Source organism: Somniosus microcephalus, chromosome 21 (genome assembly GCF_052327205.1).
Source record: "Somniosus microcephalus isolate GS21.2 chromosome 21, FLI_Smic_1.0, whole genome shotgun sequence".
Taxonomy (NCBI): domain Eukaryota; kingdom Metazoa; phylum Chordata; class Chondrichthyes; order Squaliformes; family Somniosidae; genus Somniosus; species Somniosus microcephalus.
Genome location: NC_141007.1, coordinates 54,425,119 through 54,445,740, shown reverse-complemented (window position 1 = coordinate 54,445,740; position 20,622 = coordinate 54,425,119). Strand labels below are relative to the sequence as shown.

Sequence of the window (20,622 nt, the reverse complement as noted above, 5' to 3'; positions counted from 1 at the left end):
GATTTTTGGAGCTGTTCCAAATTATGATAGTTTTTGATAGAGACGTGGATTTAAGGCAATTGGCAAAAGAACCAGAGGGGAGATGAGAATTTATTTTAAGCAGCATCTTGTTATGATCGGGAATGCACTGCCTGAAAGGGTGGTGGAAGCAGATTCAATAGTAACTTTCATAAGGGAATGGGATAAATACTTGAAAAGAAAAAATTTGCAGGGCTACAGGGAACGAGCAGGGGAGTGGGACTAATTGGAGAGCGCCTTCAAAGAGCCGCCACAGGCTCGATGGGATGAATGACATCCTTCTGTGCTGTATCATTCTATGATTCTATTATTCTAATTGCATGGCCAGATGGGAAACATCTCAGGCACAAACTCCTGCTCATTGCATAACATGTTAATGGTTTCACTCACTGCTACTTTCCTTTTAAATAATACCTTTCCTTTTTCTTCCTTTCTTTCTACATTTGCCTCTTTCTCCCTCGTTCTCTCTCTCTCTCTGTGCTTCATCTCTCTCTCACCCTCTTTTGCTTAATCTTTTTCTCTGTATTTGTGTCTCTCATCGTTCTTTGCCATTCCTTGTCTAGGAAAGTGGATAATAATCACACTGAATAATTTTGTTTTGCTGTAAGTGCAGAGCCCCGTTTACGCTATTCATTCCTCGTGGTGTCGTGGATAGGATTTGGCAACTCACTGCCATGGCTTGGGCTCAGTTCTGATCAGGGAATTCATTCATTTTGCCTCCCCTAATGGCTTGGTAGGTACAGTCTGTTGTTAATATAAAGTCACTTCATTTGAATAATTTGTTCATTTGAATTTCTTTTTGCACAGTGCTGTTTTATTTTGCATTGCTTAGATTGAATGACTGCAAAATTTAAATTTTTTAATGCAAATAACAACTTTGTACAAACAATCGATGGTAAATGGCTGTGTTTTGTGTGAGATAACCAGACAGCCCAGGAAGGGTCCAGGCTCGGTCCTGGTTTGTGTTACTCTCAGTCCGGGTGACAATGAAGGCACTTAGCTGCCCCTGAGCTAGGGAGAAGAAAGGGTTTCAACTCACTGGTGGCTATTCAATAGTGATTTTGTGCGTGTGTGTGAAGGGGGTGGAATGTCAAGTGAGAGCAAGGTTGGGTTCAGCCGCAATGCCCCCCCCCCGCCCCGCCAAGATCAAACAGCTTAGCACCAGCCACTATCCAGAAACACACATGAAAAATGGACATTTGGGTAAGGTACTGTAGGCTGACAATGACTGCAGGACAGTCCCATAGCATGAATCACCTCAGTCAGCAGAAGAGAGGTAAAGGAAGGTGGGGGGGGTAAAGGAAGGGGGGGGGGAGGGGTAAAGGAAGGGGGGACGAGGGGTAAAGGAAGGGGGGGTGAAATCCAGAGGGTTTCAGAGGCACTGTACATGGTAGTAAAGTTTACCTACAGCATTTAGTAGTGATGAAAATAATAGAGATTCTGCGTTAATGGGGAGGATAAAATAGCCCCATCAAGGCAATAACACCAGCCAGCATGGTATTTAGCTAAAGGCCTTGTACAAACGTTCAGCGGGTTGCTTTGAGCCATATGTGGTGCATCATTATCATAAATATCAAGATTAAACTCTAACTTTAATGTTCACCGCATAATATGAATCAATAAGATTGCTTTTTTTCCCCCCAAAGAATCTTGGATTTTATTTGAAATAAATATTAAAATGCAAGGCAACAACTACAGCACCATGAAAGAGTCCATCGGGTACTATTCAGTAACACACCCTGCAACTATATTTCAGCTGAACGTTTATGGTTAAAACAAAGTGCCACGTTGCAGAGCAAAATTAGGCTCTCAACTTATTCGAAATATGAGAATAATTTATACACACGGTATTCCGCTAGACAAATAAATGGTCATAATTGCAATAGTTCATTACTTCTGTTAAATTGAAACAAAGTAAAATTAAAACATAGAAATGTTATTGGTATTACTATTTTGTAAGCTAATTATAAAATACATTTGGTTATGCTGGATATTTTACTCGCCTTTTTGTGTATCATAGAACCTGTGCTGACCATAAAGTACACTGTTGCTGTTACCATGGTGATCCAGATGGCTCATGGGAAGGAAAGTGGAGGCCAAACTGCTTGAAAACCTGGAATATCCTGGAACTAAAGAAAATAGAAGGTTAAGAGTTGAATAGCACAGTCGCTTACGAGAGGGTACCAATATTTCCTTTTAGACTATACTTCAGTTATCATAGTTCAAGCAATAAAGTGGTTTTCAAACAAATGTCTTGTAATTGCAAACAGACCACGAAAAAGAAACCACGGAGGTTTCTAATGCTTCTGTGTTTGATGAAAAAGAATAACAAAAGATATAATCTCCTCAGTCCCTGTATTTTATTTATGACTGATACAGTGGCTTCAACTACTGTACTTTCACAGAGTAGTCTGGCATGTTGCCCTTCACTTTGAGAGCCTGAAACTCAGTTCAACTGCGGATGATTTATCAAAAAGGTCACTTCTCGTTCTCTCCGAAGACTACCGAATGGCAACTAACAATAAATTATAATTAAGGGCAAGTTAAAAATCCACTGTCCATTATAATCTGTTCTTATCTATGCTGGTAAAATCATAGAAGTTACAGACAGAAGGAGGCCATTTGGCCCACTGTGCCTGTACTGGTGCCAGCCCCTTCACTGGAGCAACCTATTCTAATCCATTATCTTTCCTTTTCCTCTTCATATAAGAATATAAGAAATAGGAGCAGGAGTTGGCCATTCGGCCCCTCGAGCCTGCTCCGCCATTTAACAAGATCATGGCTGATCATCTACCTTAACTCCACCTTCCTGCACTATCCCTATATCCCTTAGTTCCCAAAAATCTATCAACCTCTATCTTAAATATACTCAATGACTGAGCCTCCACAGCCCTCTGGGGTAGAAAATTCCAAAGATTCACAACTCTTTGAGTGAAGAAATTTCTCATCTCAGTCCTAAATGGCCGACCCCTTATTCTGAGACCCTGACCCCGTGTTCTAGACTCCCCAGCTGGGGGAAACATTTTCTTCGCATTAACCCTGTCAAGCCCCTTAAGAATTTAATATGTTTCAATTAGATCACCTCTCATTCTTTGAAACTCTAGGGAATATAGGCCTAGTCTACTCAATCTCCCCTCATGGGCAATCCCCTCACCCCAGGAACAAGTCTAGTGAACTTTCGGTATACTCCCTCTGAGGCAAGTATGTCTTTCCTTAGGTAAGGAGGCCAGAACTGTACATATTACTCCAGGTGTGGCCTCACCAAGGCCCTGTATAATTGGAGTAAGACTTCTTTACTCTTTATACTATAATCCCTTTGTAACAAAAGCTAACATACCATTTGCTTTCCTAATTGCTTGCTGTACCTGCATGTTAACTTTCTGTGATTCATGTACAAGGACACCCAGGTCCCTCTGAATGTAAACATTTCCCAGTCTCTCACCATTCAAAAAATATTTTGCTTTTCTGTTTTTCCTACCAAAGTGGATAACTTCACACTTCCCCACATTGTATTCCATTGGCCATGTTCTTGCTCACTCATTCAACCCGTCAATATCTCTCTGCAGCCTCTTTGCGTCCTCCTCACGGCTTACTTTCCCACCTAACTTTGTATCATCAGCAAACTTGGATATGTTACATTCAGTCTCTTCATCTAAGTCATTAATATAGATTGTAAATAGCTGAGGGCCAAGCACTGATCTTTGTGGTACCCCAGTTACAGCCTGCCAACCCGAATATGTCCCGTTTATTCCTACTCTTTGTTTTCTGTCCATTAACCAATCCTCAATCCATGCTAATATATTACCCCCAATCTCATGAGTCCTAATTTTGTGTAATAACCTCTTGTGTGGCACCTTATCGAATGCTTTTTGAAAATCCAAATACACTACATCCACTGGTTCCCCCTTATCCATCCTACTAGTTACATCTTCAAAAAACTCTCCAACAGATTTGTCAAACACGATTTCCCTTTCATAAAACCATGTTGACTCTGCCTTCTCATATTACGATTTTCTAAGTGCCCTGTTACCACGTCCCTAATAATAGATTCTAGCAATTTGCCTACTACTGATGTCAGGCTAACTGGCCTATAGTTCCCCATTTTTTCCTCTTCCTCCTTTCTTAAGTAGCGAGGTTATATTTTCTACCATCCAATCCTTGGGGACTGTTCTACAATCTAGGGAATTTTGGAAGATTAATACCAGTGCATCCACTATCTCTGCAGCTACCTCTTTTAAAACCCTAGGATGCAGGTCGTCAGGTCCAGGGGATTTGTCGCCACTTAGTCACATTAATTTCTCCAGTACTATGTCTTTACTTATACTGATTTCTTTAAGTTCCTCATTCTTTCTAGACCCTTGGTTCCCCATTATTTCCGGAATGTTTTTTGTTCTTCATTTTCAAATGCTTACCTAATTACTAATTCTTTTAAATGATGTTATATAAATAGAAAACAAGGGATCCTTAGGACACATCACGATACACATCCAATCAATTTGAAAAACATTGATTTCTGTTTTCTATCCATGCATCTACATGCCGTTTTAACACCATTTGCCTTACTTTCTGTAACGAGTTTCATATGTGACACCTAATCAAATTCCTTCTGAAAATTCATCTCTACAACATCTACTACATTCCCTTGATCTAATCATTCTGTAATTTCTTCAAAAAATTCAATTAACTTAGTCAAGCACAGCTTGCCCTTTGCAAGTCCATGCTGACTGTCCCCAATTAGCCCAGGCCTGTATAAGTGTTCATTAATTTCATCCCACATTATGAGCTCTACGGCCTGGATATGCCCAGTGCATTTAAGAGAGAGCTGGAGACAGGGCTATGGGAACCAGTCAATTTCCCAGCTTTTCCCACCAGTGTACTGCTGATCCCAAGTAAGGACAGAAGAGGAGTGCGCAGTACTTGCTCAATCAGCGGCAGAAGGAGTGCTGAAGGCACTGAAGGAGGGAAAGAACCTGCAGCTTCTATGTGGGCTCTTCACAAGCCATTTCAGTGAAAGATCATTTCATTTCCAAGGAGCTCGTGCCCCCTTTAACTTCAGCTCCTCTGGTGCTGCAGTGAGTGCCCTGCTGCAGCATCGCTGGATTTTACTTGTTGGGGGGGTGGTGAGCGCCTCCTATGGAGTGCAGATACTACTTGGGAGCACTCCCTGCATGTATGATAAACCTTGGACCAGGAAAATGGATCAGGGTCATGGGGGTGTGGGGGGTGTGGCTGGAAGTCCTCCTCACCTCTGGCAACAAAACCACCATGCAGGGAAATCCAGCCCTAGAAGCTTACCCTTAACTGGCCTTTAATTTCTGGCTTATCCATTTTCCCTTTCCTGAACAGGGGTGTGACATTTGCCACCCTCAAGTCCTTTGGCATAGTTTCCATTTCCAAAGCTTTTTAGAAAATTATGGTTAACGTTTCCATTATCTCTCCTCCCCCGCCCCGTTCAATGTCCCTCAGTATTCTGGGTGCTTTCCACCTGAGCTTACTTTTCTACCTTCAGTCTCTTTAACTATATTTAATACAGTTTTCTTTTGGGTAGTTATCTTCAGTAGTGGCTCTTCCACATCCTTTACAGGCACTCTAACAGGCCTAATTTCACCTTCCTCTATAAAAATTGAGGCTAAGTTCTCACCAAGTATCACTGCCATTACCCCGCGCTCAATTACAAGGTGGCCACCTTCATATTTAAGTGGTTCCACCCTTTCTTTGACTATCCTTTTACTTCAGTGTGCTTATAAAAGGTGTACACTGATGATACTCAGCTCTACCTCTCCACCACCTCTCAACCGCTCCATCGCCTTTGGCTGACATCCATTCATCCCATTGTCATCTCTAGATGTGGCTATTCCAATGCTCTCTTGGCCAGCCTCTCATGCCCCACCCTCTGTAATGCTTCACCTCATCCAAAACTCTGCTACCCATATCCTATCCCTTACCAAGTCCTGTTGACTTTTCATCCCTGTTCTCAATGGCTCCCAGTCCCCAAATGCTTCAAATTTAAAGTTCTTAGCCTTTTGCTTAAATCCCTTCATGGCCTAGCTTCTCCTTATCTCTGTAACCTCCTCTAGCCCTGCAACACGCCCCCTTCCCCCAAACTCCCTGTTCCTCTAAATCCTTTCCCCCACTTATTGTTCAAATCTCCCGCACCCACTTTGCCCACCAGTAGCAGCTGTGTCTTCAGCCATCCTGACCCTACACTCGGAAATTTCCCCCTGTACTTTGTCCATCTCATATTTAAATATCTCCACTGCTGGTCCACTGTTTGATTTGCCATCCTTTCTCAACCAATTAATCTAGGCAAGGACCCCTTTCATCCTACTGAATTTGCTTAATTTCCAGTCCAACACTTTTAGCTTCAACTCTCACTTTTCTATATTTATTTTCATTGCGAACATAATTGGGAAACTAACCATAACCTAAGTGTTCTCATAACTTCAGGTCCCTTACTTATCTAATATTATTAACTAGAACCAGATCGAGCACTGCATCATTTTTTGTTGGCCATGCAACATACCGATTAAGGAAACAGTTTTAGATGCAATTCTAAGAACCCCTCCTCATTTTGATCACAAATGTTTGTCTATTCCCAGCCAGCGCTGCAAACATCTTGGCTACAAATCACATCCTCAATTTCTTTCCCACCATTTGCCGGTCTATAATGTACTCCTAATATGGTAACATACTCCTTTATTATTTCTTATTAATGCAGCCCAGCTAAGCATTGCCATTGATAAAAATATTTTCTTTCAATGGCTGCAAACAGTTCTGTAATTAACAAGGCCTCTTCTTCCTTTGGTATCTCTCCTGTTTATAGCCAGGGATATTTTGTTTCCAGTCCCACCCCAGATGAAGCAAGGTTTCAGTAAAGGCTACAACATCAAATCCCTCCACTCTAATTAGTGCCTCTAGTTCCATTTCTAATGCTTTGTAACACTATAAACACTGCAACCCTGATCCATTCATATTCCTCAGTATCGCTTTGCCTTCTTTTTATTATTCTTTCCTCCACTGTCCTTTTTAACCTCTCGCAATACACCACCCTTGAACTTAATTACTGAGACCTCCTTGCCCTTAACTGTGCTTAGTCTTAACTCCTCCACTTATATTCTTACAGTAAATCTCTTCATTCCACCCCCAGAACTTACAAGTTTAAACTCACACCTAGTTTGAATTCAAGTCATTGAAATCACTTGCAGTTCACCTGAACTTATAAAATGAGAATCAGCGGGTCATCTTCCTCAGGGTGGGTAGTGATGCAAGAGTGAACAGGAAGCTTCTTTTACAGACATTCCCTGTACTGCCAATAGTTAATGCAAAATGATTGAATTCCAAGTTCATTTTCATAAATGACTGCACAAATAAAATTTATTAACAAGGAATTCGAGGAAATCATTGAAACAAGATTTCCTGTCTACCACAGTAAGTACTTGCACTTGGAATTTCCTGTCCTCTGCTGCATCACTATCAAGAAGGCTCAGTAGAAATGTTGTACTTTTCAAAATCCTGGGCCAGTTGTCTGCAGTTTCAAGTGCCAGCAACATTACTCAGCTGGACAGGAACAAAAAAAGATGATTATAATGCTAAAAGACTGTTCAGCCCACACAGTTATAATTTAGACTTTGTTGCCCTTTTAAATAGCACCAGCAGAAATGTTGTTTACAATAGCTTATTAAGATATCCAATCATGGCAACTCCATTTATGTGGGTCAATGAGTTATTTGCCCAGGCTTCACCTCAAATCCTGCTCTTGTTAATTTGTAGGAACACCATCTTTTGGGATTCATTTTCATCTGGATTGATTCCAAATTTACAATAATCTGCCTTGCTTTCACAGTTGTTCTATTACTCCCCAAGATTAAAAAAACATGTTTTTTTATTGAGCACTAATGGGTCCCTTATTAACCCTTTCACTGGCGTGAATGTGTAGTTTTGTGTTATTTTCAAGATGGGACGTGTACTGTCTTATTGCTATCCAGAGATCATTTTGCCTTAGTCACCAATAAGCATACGAAGCATTTAATCCAATCTTCATTCATACCAAAGCTTTTTAAAACTTTCAGTTTAAAATTGCAGGAATGTTACAACACAAACTGTAAAGTGTTCACATAAATCAACAGGCAGATTGACGAGTGACAAAATGCCTTTGCCTGACAGGTGCAGCATTTACAGTTATGTTTTTTGGATTTTTACTCGAGATATTTTCCTCGGTGACAACATCACTGACAACCAGCATGACCAGACCTCTCACCCCCCATGAACCAGAGTGTGCCTTCACCTGCCCAATACAGGAAATTCTCTTTTAACCAGCACATAAATAACCGGAAATCTCTGTTAACCGGCAAAATTCAGGAGTAGGTTCAGGTAAGTTTTACTTCATGTTAGTGGCAGTTCCTGGATCTGTGGCTGTGTAACTGGGGTTCGTGCACTTGTTGCTAAGCAACAGGGATGCTTGGTCTGTGGCCGGAGTTCCTGCACATGTTGCTAAGCAATAGGGAAGCCTGGATTTGTTGCTGTGTACGGAGCTCTCGTACCTTTTAAACTATACCTCTCTGTAATCCGGACTCTTTGATAAACCGGCACTTCGCCGGTCCCGTTGGTGCCGGATAATAAAGAGTCTCCTGTATCTAGGTGCATGCCGTGAGACCCAGGGATTGAACAGAGAACCCCTGTCACTGTTCTCCAGCTTCCGGGATGTTGCCACCTGATCTTCTGCACTTCGCTCGGCAGAAGAATAAAAAATGCGGCTTAAGCTATAATCTACAAGACAGGTTTGTTGAACATTAAGCAGATACAGCACTCAACATAACAGTATGTTTACAGTAAGTACAGACTTTACTATTCTTCTTGAAACATCTAAAACAACAGATGCTTTCCTGTGCTAATCTTCATCATAAAAGTGCCCCTTGAGCTGCAGTTTCATTACTTCATACGCGGCTATCTGTTACCACACATCCTCTGATTAACCTCATGCATCTAATGACCTCAAACTAACTCTCAAATTTCTTTGAAAATATCTTGGAACAAAGGGACATTAAAAACTGCATCTCCTGTAGTTACATCCGCCATTCCCAGGATTGCAGCTACAAAGGATATTTCCTGATCACCAGTCATCTCTAGCACCCTTTGAAGCTCAAGACCTGTAATTTTAGGACATTTATACTTATCCAGACAGCTATCAGGGACACTGCCGAACAAGATGACATTAATGGTTCTGCATTTAACCTGCATTAGCATATTAAACTATCTTTTGTTCCGCACAAAGAAGGTACGGATGCATATTAATATCTTTGGCATGCCAATATAATGCATATTGTCCAGAACTTGATGAATCAGCACTTCATTTTAATCCTGTGAGCACTGTAATCAGCAAGACGGCTTCCAATAAGTAATCCATCATGAAAAAATATGTCTACTTTTTGTCACTGTGCAGCATTTATCCACATCTTTGCACCACCGTTTTCATCTTTCTAGTTAAGCTATTTGATAATTTCCTTTAAACGATTCAATAATAATTTTAACAAAATGCAAACGATATCAATAATTAGCAAATGATATCAATAATTAACAAACAAAATCAAAATCTGTAATAACTTCAGAACAGCCAGAATTTAGATCTGCTCAGAAAGCACAGGTATGATCAGAACTAGATATTGATAGAGGTCAAACCTAAGGCCCGAAGATTCACAATCCTCGATCGACACCTCAGGTTATATTGACCCAAATGATGCAGATCCATTCCCCCCACCCGCCTTTATCGAGTGGACAGTAGGTTATGCGCGGTCATAAATTGTGCATGCTTTGGATTCAATTTACTATCAGCTGATCGATCCGTTAAAAGTGTTCCATACATTTTAAATTTAATATATAAATGATTTTAACATATGTGCATTTCTGGGGGGAAAAATTATATTTATGTCTAAATAGTTACACATGTGAAACCCCATCTGAGTCAATCTTGCTCCATCTCATCTGGTGTGTGGCTCACGCAGCAGCAGCAGGTCTGTGCTGTATGGGGGTGAAACTGTTGAAAATGATTCCAAACGAGCAGCTTCCAAGCCAATCGGGTATTCACATGCAGCAGATAAAGCCACATGCTGAAAGGGTTAATGTGCGGCTGTTGTATTAAAGCTGTCGCCTTTAATTAGGGTTGTTAAAAGTTTAACTAGTTCCACTAAAGTAAATGAGAGTCTGTAAATTCCAACTGCAGATGCCCAACTCCCACATGGAGTCACCTTTCCCCCTCAGAAAGTCACCCCCATTGTGACAGATGGACATGAAACATCTGTGCTGCTATGTTCAATGCACAGTGTAACAACTCCACCTCCAAGCACCATAAGACATACAAGGCACCAGTTCCACTGTAGAACTGTAGTTGATGCTCCATTAACTGTCATTTCTAAACATAATTTGCAGGTATGTTACAAACAAGTTGTAGATGTGATGAAGATTATACTTGTGGGTGGGATAACTGCTGAACTTTTTGTGGAAGACTGACCTGTACCGATTTGTTTAAAGCATTCTTACGGGGTTGAGAATATACATTGGGACATTTGAACAAGTGGGTTAATTTGTAAACGGATGTGTAATCGGGCACAATAGGGATGAGAACTAAACTTCTCTCGAGTTTATTATGCTTTGGAAAGCCTACTATTCAATCCCAGCTTTTTATATTTGAAAATGCGGCCCAGTCCCCTCTCTGTGTTGGTTTAAACTTTCAACGCTGAGCTGCTCATTGTTAAAGGATCTAAATCAGGTGGCAGGGATGGCTGTTGGAGAGTAATGTGATTTTGGACGGCCTGCTGATTGATGTAAGCGCCGATTCCACCCATCTCACGCTTCCAATATTGAAGCTTGGCAAAACAGTAGGATTTCATTTGTTTTCTTTAATGATTGGAATGTACCTTTCTTCCTTTTAGGGGGAAACAAACGTAGTCTCAATCAATCAGAGATAAAATCCTTCATCCAGCACTTTTCATTACTGCTGTGTTGAATCCATTTTTACTACAACTTTGGCCCTAGTTTGTCCAATCCAACATTATTGATGTAATTTATGAGAGAGAGAGAGAGAGAGAGAGAGAGAGAGAGAGAGGTGGCCACAGTTGCATTCAGCAACGCACATCTAAGACTCCATTACAACAGGTCCAATTGGCGGGGGGGGGGGGGGGGCGGGGAGTGGAGTAGGTGGAAATGCATCAGATCATCAATATCACTAAATAATTCAAAAGCTATAAAAACTATCAGAAATTCAGAATAAACTGTACATTCAAGTTGAATATCTTCTACTGCCCCCAGATCACACATACAGAAAGTCACATATCAGGCATGCTGGCAAATCGTAACAAAATGGTCACATTCTCATACAGGGACTTAACCATCATTCTACAGTGACTAAAAGAGAATAATGACCTATAATTAACGCGTTTGTCATTTGAAAGTTTTTTTTTCCCACGAGAGAGCACTACAGCTTTAAGAGTGAAGAGGGACTGTATGATACACAAGTGTGCAGTGCCCTGCCAAGAGCATGCTCCAGCACTCACTGCCAGCCACTAACACACCAGAGAACAATGACTTCTGTATTCAAACAGGGAGAGTGCGAGAGAGAACAAGTCTGTATCAAAAAAAATTCATTTTTAATAGTAACAGCTGTCCCTGGAGCCGTGACCCTCACAACGTTGGAACACTGAAGCTCTTTCAAGGAGTGACAAAATAAGCACCGATGCAGCTGTGCAAGGGAACTCATTTACAGTTCAGGCAGATTAACGCACATGTCCTGAATAGGAGACAAGAATTTTGATTTACGGAAGCCAAAGATTAACTCTTAGGGGTCAAAATAATTCTAACACAGATGAGTAACGACACACAAGTGTGAAGACATCTCTGGGCCCATCCAGGCCATAAATAGGACTTTTTCCAGTTAACTTATCAGTGGGATTTTGAGTACTGGAGAGGCATTTCAATACCTGTATAGTATATGTATGTGTGTATATGTGTGCGAGTATATAATATATATATGCGTGTATGTGCGTGTGTGCATAAAACAATAATATTCTGCACATTTCTCCAATTCTATTTCATAATAATATCCACCATTAGAAAACCAGATAGAAGGTGGAGCTGGGTAGTACAGTGGCACAGAAAATGATTTTACTGGTGTAACACAACATAAAACACGGGGATTTTGAAAAGTGACAAAAATTCAATGTTCAGCAGGTTAATCCTACGATTAGTGATGGTTCTTAACAGGCACACTGCTGTAGCATAGTCCTCGGACCCAGGAATTCTGATGGAGGGAACATGCCATAACACAGTACAAAATGGAACGAGAGGCTAAAAACAAGCTGTTATGATTTTTCTGTATGATTTACATGTGACCTCTTAACAAGCTAATGTGGTTACATCTCATTTCATTGCACCAGAATTCTGAGTAAGATCAATGTGAAAGGATAACGTTGCTCTTCCCAGTACAATGTGAGCAATGTCTGGGTCCAAAAACAGAACACGTAGATCACGCTGCTTGTTCAATAGATCCAAACTGCAACAGCAATTTTTGTATCTTTGATGTTGAGACTGATCAATTTTTATCTTGATCTTGCGTTGCGGATTTCAAAAACAACAACTACAAAATAACTATTCCGTTCACTGCACTACAACAGTTTGTTTTCAACTCATGCGATGAGAGATTTGATTGTGATACAAGATCCATACAACAACTGAATCATGTTTTCATCATACTTGTTGGCAATATACGTACTTTTTCCACTTAGTGATCATATAATAGATATACTATATGTATAGGCCCCTAATACTATATAAGTTGGCATCCACAAACCGCTGATTCACAGCAGACGAGAAACAAATTAAAGCTTTGTCATTCTGTACCAAAAATTATTCCAAAAATAGCATTAAACTGCTCTTTTTAAATGTTCATCATCCCAGAAATATCCTGTCGGATGTGCTTTTAAAAAATAACCCTCACAGGATCCACTGCTCATGCTGATACAACTCAAGGCAATAATTCTCCTGGTCACCCCTCTTCTCATGCACCTCCAGTAAAATCAATAGCCTCCTAGACAGCCCGGACAGTACCTGGGCCTGATTATTTGAAGGCACCACCTCTATATTAAAAAATCCCTCTTTCATACAGTTAACAGGAGAAAAATGTCTGTTGCGAACTCACCCATCTCCTACCCTCTCACTACTGTGCTCAGTTCAGATTTAATCATTCTTACTTTAAATTAACTTTTTTTTTTTATTGGCCATGTTACAATCAAGAGGGGAAAAAGAGTGGAGAGAAAAATGCTAAAAAGCAAATGGACTGTGCATGTGACAACAGGTAATGCATCGACATTGTAGATTGGATTGTGTAGTTTTTTTTTAATTCCCACTTTTTCCCCTCAATTCTAATATGGTCAGAAGAAAAGGCTGATTCATATTAAGAATAGATGCTAAGTGGGAGGGCAGCAGACAGGCATGCTGGCTGTAGCCAGGACAATTCACCACCAAAATTTCAGTACTTGGAGCACAGCAGCATCTACACTGGTGGAAGATCTGTATTTAATGCATTTGGAGTATGAGAAACCCACACACGGAAAGTCAAACAGGAGCCAAATCATTTGACGTTTTTTCAACAAATCTCCTTCCATTTGGTACCTAAAGCAACTCCACTACAGGCCACTCTTCACAAAGCATTTGCTGATCTATTAAAATAGAATTTGTTTGCAGATGGATATTTGCAGAATATATTGCCAAAGATTTGTTCTATGTAGACAATTACAGAATACAGAACTTCAGTAACAGCTCTGCAAATAGGGGCATACATTGGAATCACACAGAAATCTTCGGCCTGTAGAACACCATTCATAGCTGCAATAAAATGGCTCCTCAGGCTCTCCTCACATCTCAGCCTCCGCAACCCTTGCTTATGGACAGCTGTGGTGCCTCAGTTTGTGCAGAGCTGTGTAACGTCCTTGACAGTATGATTAACTCAATTCAATCCACTGTATAACTATAATGTATCATGGCTAAATTATATATATATATATATATATATATATATAACTATTTTTTTTTTTTTTTTTAATTTATTCGCTTATGGGATCTGGGCGTAGCTGGCAAGGCCAGCGTTTATTGCCCATCCCTAGTTGCTCTTGAGAAGGTGGTGGTGAGCCACAGTCCGTGTGGCGAAGGTACTCCCACAGTGCTGTTAGGTAGGGAGTTCCAGGATTTTGCCCCAGCGACGCTGAAGGACCGGTGATAAACTTCTAAGTCAGGATGGTGTGTGACTTGGAGGGGAACTTGGAGGTGGTGGTGTTCCCATGCACTTGCTGCCCTTGTCCTTCTAGGTGGAAGAGGTCGCAGGTTTGGGAGGTGCTGCTGAAGAAGCCTTGGCGAGTTGCTGCAGTGCATCTTGTAGATGGTACACACTGCAGCCACGGTACGCCGGTGGTGGAGGGAGTGAATGTTTAAGGTGGTGGATGGGGTGCCAATCAAGCGGGCTGCTTTGTCTTGAATAATTTTTCAAAACTAAGTATCTTTAAAGGAACAATGTTGTACTAGTATAGAGATAGATACCCCAATGGTTTGACGGTAAATGCACCGTCCAGTGTGGCATGGAGCCATCTGGATTGAAAAGGTCCTGGGTTTGATGCCTGCTTCATACGGAGCACCTCCTGGGCTGATCCGGATAGTGAATCAGCTAGAAGGTGCCTATGGTGAAGATTGGGCGAGGACACGATTGCACCTGGTTCTGAGGCTCCCAACTGCTGAACAGCCTGCCTGCACTTGAGGGGGACATTTTATGAGTATGCAATGAAGATGAAGAATCTTGCTCATTGCCTTTGCATATCAGAAAATGGCACCCAACACACCTGGGATTTTCCACTGTGCCAGCGGCCAGTGAGGTTGCTCATCACCTGAATTGTACGTAATGGATGGCCACGTGGGTGAGCTACCGGAGGATTGCTGGTGCTGAAGGAACTGAACCCCCAGCATAAGTTGGATCTTCAGAGGAGGGAGAAAATTCTGGATGAAATTATATGCGTCTACACCAGCAGTGGAGAATAACTTAACTGGACAAGTTTTAAAATAAAAGAATTTACACATTTGTCTCCAATTCGTGTCATATCATAACTAGTTAAACGTGTCCATAATTGAGCTATTTAAAAATCATGCATGAACCCAAGGAAAGATTCATCTAAAATAAGTCAGCAGAATTATAAAGTACACCATTTATGCAACCATTTAAAAAAAAAATAGATAGCTTTATATGGACTGCTTCGTGCCAAATTTGAAGCAGAACAAGCACGGGAGACTTGCCCTTTAGTCTTGTCCTTCATTTTGCCTCCTCTTAAGCAAGATAATAATACTGTGCTAGTCCATAATTGCTTCAGTGTTCTTTTGTTCTGGAAAATAAAATTGCTGGAGAGTTCTGTTCAGAATCTTTGACTCATAAATGACTAAAGTTGATGAAATTGCCAGCGCTGACCAGAACATGTGAGAGAAATTCACCTTTTCCCCAGACACTGAAGAAATCCCCTTTTAAAATAAAGTGTTCTCATCATTAAGTTCCAGAAAAAAATTCAGGAAGGACTGCAATTCCATTTCCCCATAAAATGATGAAATTGTTCAAGTAGCAGGAATAAGCAGAAATGTTAGAAGAAAAAAAATTCCCATTCCCTAGATACCAAAGACATCTTTTCTCTCTGTGGGAGTGATGATCATTTTTAGCATCTGGGCAAGTGATTACAAACTCATGAAAACACTGGAGCAGGAACATACTGGCAACTGGTTTCAAATGCTTTCCGAGTCTCTCTATTTTTGTGGGGAGAGGATAAGAAGGAATCCCAAGAAGTTTGCAACAGATTTTCTGATTGATAACTTTTTTTTTACAATGTAACTGTAGAGGAAAAATAATCTAGTTTAAAAATGTCTTCAAACCAAAATGTTGATCCTGACAACAGTTAAGCTAGCTAGTCAAGAATTGTCAGATCAGAACTTCTACAGATTGTTTTCAGGGGGAAATAAATAATTGCAAAATGTGTACCTCTACAACTAAATGCACATTAAAATACAAAAACCCTTCATTATTTAAAAAGAAAAACACACTGGAGTGAATTATTACTTAACCACCTCAACTGCTTGCAGCGGTCCGGAACAATTCTAACAACCATGCTAACGTTCCTTAAAGGATTGCACACCCGCTAAAACAATTGAACAAATAAAATGTTACAACTGAGGGTGTATTACAAACATGTTTTGTTTAGAAATACTGTTAACTCATTTGTACCAGTTGTCTGTTTTTTCAGGTTGCGGTTGTACTGCAGCCCATGGTCGTAAAGCAGTGTTTGACAAGTGTGACGTGCACTCAGGAATAGACTGCAAAGTGCACATCACTGTCTGTTGCACTCAAGCAACCTCTGTGTTACACTCCCGCCACCTCTGTGTTGCACTCCCCGGTTAGCTCATTGTTTAATGTTGAGAGAACGCAAGGTGGGGAGGAAGGTAGAACATAAGAGAAAGAAAAGAGAAAGATTTGCATTTATATAGCACCTTTCACGACCACCGGACGTCCCAAAGCGCTTTACAGCTAATGAAGTACTTTTGGAGTGTAGTCACTATTGTAATGTGGGAAACGCAGCAACTAATTTGCGCACAGCAAGCTCCCACAAACAGCAATGTGATCATGACCAGATAATTTGTTTTTATTATGTTGATTGAGGGATAAATATTGGCCAGGCCAGGAGTGGAGAAGGGGAAGGTAGGGGCGGTGGGATGATGGTGGGGAGAAGGTTGGGGCAGAAAAGAGAGAGAGAAGATAAGGAGCATTCATTTTCTCTTCATATTAAAAGATAACTAAAAGTAAGTTAGGGTTATCTGGGTACATTTAAATGTGGCTTTGCACTGGGCTAGAATTATACTGCACCCAATGCAAACTCAGTGGTGTGAAACAGCATATGAGTGAGATCCTACATCATTTGGTTTTGGATTAGGATCGGACTACTGAGCCTCACATCAACATAAAAGTGGCAGTATAACTGCAGTCCTACACTCATTTGGGGCCACCAGTAGGAAACTTTGCATATACTTTTTACATGTTTTCTAAGCACATGGTTTGATACCCAGTCCAGCTGCAATTACTTAATATAATGAGGGTTGTATATAGTTATACAGCTTTATGCATTAGGCTCTGAGTGCTCAGGGGTCAGAGTCAGGGTCATTCCTCATCAAGCGAGCTGGCGGTTCACTGGGGTAGGCAAGGCGTGTGTGAGCTTCACATGCAGTTGAGGCAGCAGTGTGTCCATTTTGGTGTTGAGCAGAGCACTAGGGCCTGTCTCTTCAGCAGTCAGCCCTAGGGTTGATCCGGTGTTTGGGCTTGAGGTAGAATTATCATAATATTTGGAGACTAGTCTGTAAAAATATGATACATTTAGAAGCAATTAGTTACATGTTGTCTTTATTGAATCTTGACCAGAGCTGGGATTACACACACACACTGGTACTGGGTCTCTATTAGCAACCTAGACGTAATTGGCACAGGTCTGTTGTTAGAATTCACTCATTGCCAACTCAGAAACTCTATATATTTTTCAATGAAACTCTCGTTTCATTGCCAGTTATGTGGGCTACATTACCTCTGAACTTGTTATTTGCCACTCTAGAGGAAAAACCTGATAAAACACAGTTGTTCCCAAGTAACAAGAATTCAAGACTTAATTGACTAGGCGTAGATTTTGGCTGTCGAAAAAAAGTAACTTTTCCCCGCAAAATAGTATTTTGCTCCACAAAGGCAACCGCTAGCCAGTTTGAAATTAAGAACTAGTTCGTGAGAACTGAGGAACAAATTCGCTTACCTAATGCATTATTATTTCATACGCTGAATTTCACTGCTGCACTCCTCTTTTATGACTTTAATGAACATGTTTTCAGCAACATTACCCATGCAGCTCCAAGAGAAACCTCCCAATAAATTGACCTTTATTCTACGCCAATTTTCTCAGGGCAGCCTTGACCTCCTGCCTCTGCTCCATCACACGTGGCATTGGAGGTAGCTTCAGGGTGGGGCTGGTGCTCATCTAGGCTCACATCTGGATGATGTCCATCTGCCCCAATCAATTTCGAGCCCATTCCAAGTCAGGCTGAACCCTTCAAATGTACACGTGTACTTCTTTGTTTAACTTATGCCTGTAGTTTATTTCGAATGGAACTAGCAAACCACTCAGGAACTCTGACTCACGTCAAGTCTGGGAGTAGTGAGCAACATGTTCTCTCCAGGCAGTGCCCTTCAGTTAGAGGCTTTGGTTGGCAAAATAGTTCAGTATTCCCTTCAGTAAATGCTCTCAGGAAAAAAAAAGTCATCTCTGCTTTTCCAATTTTCTTTGTTGAATTTCCAGTCAGGCAAACCAAACTCCCTCTAGCATAGCCTTAGTTAGTGATTGTGCTTTTTTAAGTGGCGGAGAAAGAAACACGTTTGAGTGTTTTGACTTTGTACAAGCGTTTAACATTGTAAGATTTAAAACACCGCCGTATGCTAGAAGTCCCTGTGCGGAGAGATTTGCTCGTGGGCACCTTGGTGAGGTGGGGGGTCAAGCAAACATTGGGCCCGTTCAAAATTAGTTGTTTCTTCAGAGAAATGTTACATTTTTCCAGCCCCTTGCAAAGGCATTGGGCTGACAGTGCAAAGCAAAGGCTGTTCCTGACAGTGCAGCCAGCACACCATTTGTCCACTATACTTTTAAAGAAAAACAACCTCGCACAAATAAGGAGCTCTCATCCCAGAACAATTCAGCTGCCCCCTATTAAGAAGCTGCTTCAAACATGGTATTTTTGAACAAAAAGTTTAATTTTTCCACAAAGGCATTCTCTTAAGATTTTAGCCATCGTAGAGTTCAAATTGTGTTGATTATAACAGCCACTAACAGGGGTGCAGAACGGAATAAAGAAACCAGCTCAGTTTTACTGTGGTTTCACTGCAGCTGGGTGTCCCCACAAACTGCTCTTAAACCGCAGCCTGACTGAATTGGACATGGACGGCGCGTGCTGGGAAAGCTCTGACCCACTTTTCTGTCCTTTGCAGACCAGACTGTATTAGCACTGGAAACTGCTCCAGTTTGCAAAGACCAATGCAAACTGAGCCTAGCTTTTTGAATCCACACCGTTGACAAGTTCTGAACCAGTCACAAACAAGGGCATTGTTTAGTGGGGCAAAGGGAACTTGAGTTTGCCTGAAAATTTCAGCTCTATTTGTTGCTACCTGTTTAGCATTGCTATGAACATCAGTGAGCGCCACATAACGTGTAGGTCTCAGCCACATGCCAGTTCAGCCGTATTGGGCAACTGGTAGTAAGAGCTGGCAGCTGAACATGCAACTTTGCTCCTACCAATCTCTTATCCATTAGCTCTCTTCAGTATCATTACCCCCTGCTACACCAGCTGGTTGTACTAAACATGAAAAATGAAAATGATGTTAACATTTTCTTCTGGGCTTGAACACGAGCACTTTACCAGTTCCATTTTTAATCCTAATTAGTTTTTAGTACGGGAAATAGAATCAGCAGGCAGAAAGGGGAGGGAGCAGACAGTGGAAGTATAATCATTCCATGGATGCCAGCACCATGTATCTGGTTGCTGGGGGGAAAAAAGACAAGCTATTTGACACTTCTACAAAGAACCGGTCAACAGGAAAGCCTGACTCAGGAAACATATTGCAACTTCTTACCAAACTAATTTGAAATTGGACGAACAACTTTCACATCTTTACACAAAGAATTGTTAGAGCATGGAATTCTTTGCCATGGGGAGTGATTGAGGCAGAGACCATTGCATCTCTTAAGGGAAGAGCAGATAAACATTTGAAGCAGAAAAGATGCAGGACTATGGAGAGGCAGCAGGGCTCAATCTCGAGTTGCTCGAGCAAAGAACCTGCACGGAATAAATGGGGCGAATATCCTTTTGCTGTACTGTAAATTTCTACGGTTCTATGGTTCCAAAATGCAGATGCTATTAATGTTGATACTGCTTTCAAAACAAAGCAGAAAACAAACTCTGCATATGCCAGGACAAACACACCACTGTCAGTGTTTACAGCACCCACATCTTGAATGATCATTGGCAATTTTTTAAAATTTGTATTGCATAAGGGAAATAAGCATACTTATTTGCTGTATGATCACCGAATATTTGATATGTAAACAATCTTACACTCGGGTCTGTCAAATTCATAGGTCTCCACCTAAATTCAGAATTAGGGAATTTTCAATATTTTATTCAAACAGCTACTTGAGGACGAAAGGAGACCCAGTTGTAATATTACCTGACAAGTCACAGAAAAACAACTTTTTAATCCATATAGCTAAAGGCCACGTGAGTGATATACAGTGTAACAAGCTGATTAATACTTTTAATATATTGGTGCAGTGAATGAAGTCAGGACTGGTAAAGGGCAGCCCTAGAGGCCGTCAGCAAAGCCAAATTTGAAACAGTAAGATTAATGATTCTATTGATAGGAAAAATTCTCTCCCAGCCTTGTCAATGCCTTTTGCCTCTCATGGTTTGGACTAAAAATCTAAACTTAAAATCCTTCTTTGATTTCAGGGTCCT

At 41.0% G+C, this 20,622-nt stretch overlaps 1 protein-coding gene across 1 annotated transcript in view; it reads right to left on the bottom strand.

Annotated features, from left to right (window-relative positions):
* The window catches only part of bahcc1b (BAH domain and coiled-coil containing 1b), a 236,035-nt gene that overhangs the window by 127,676 nt on the left and 87,737 nt on the right, over positions 1–20,622 (bottom strand). Inside the window, exon 4 of the mRNA XM_085963645.1 lies at positions 2,022–2,147. Coding sequence (XP_085819771.1) covers positions 2,022–2,147 — 126 coding nt within the window. The remainder of the gene's footprint in view (positions 1–2,021; positions 2,148–20,622) is intronic.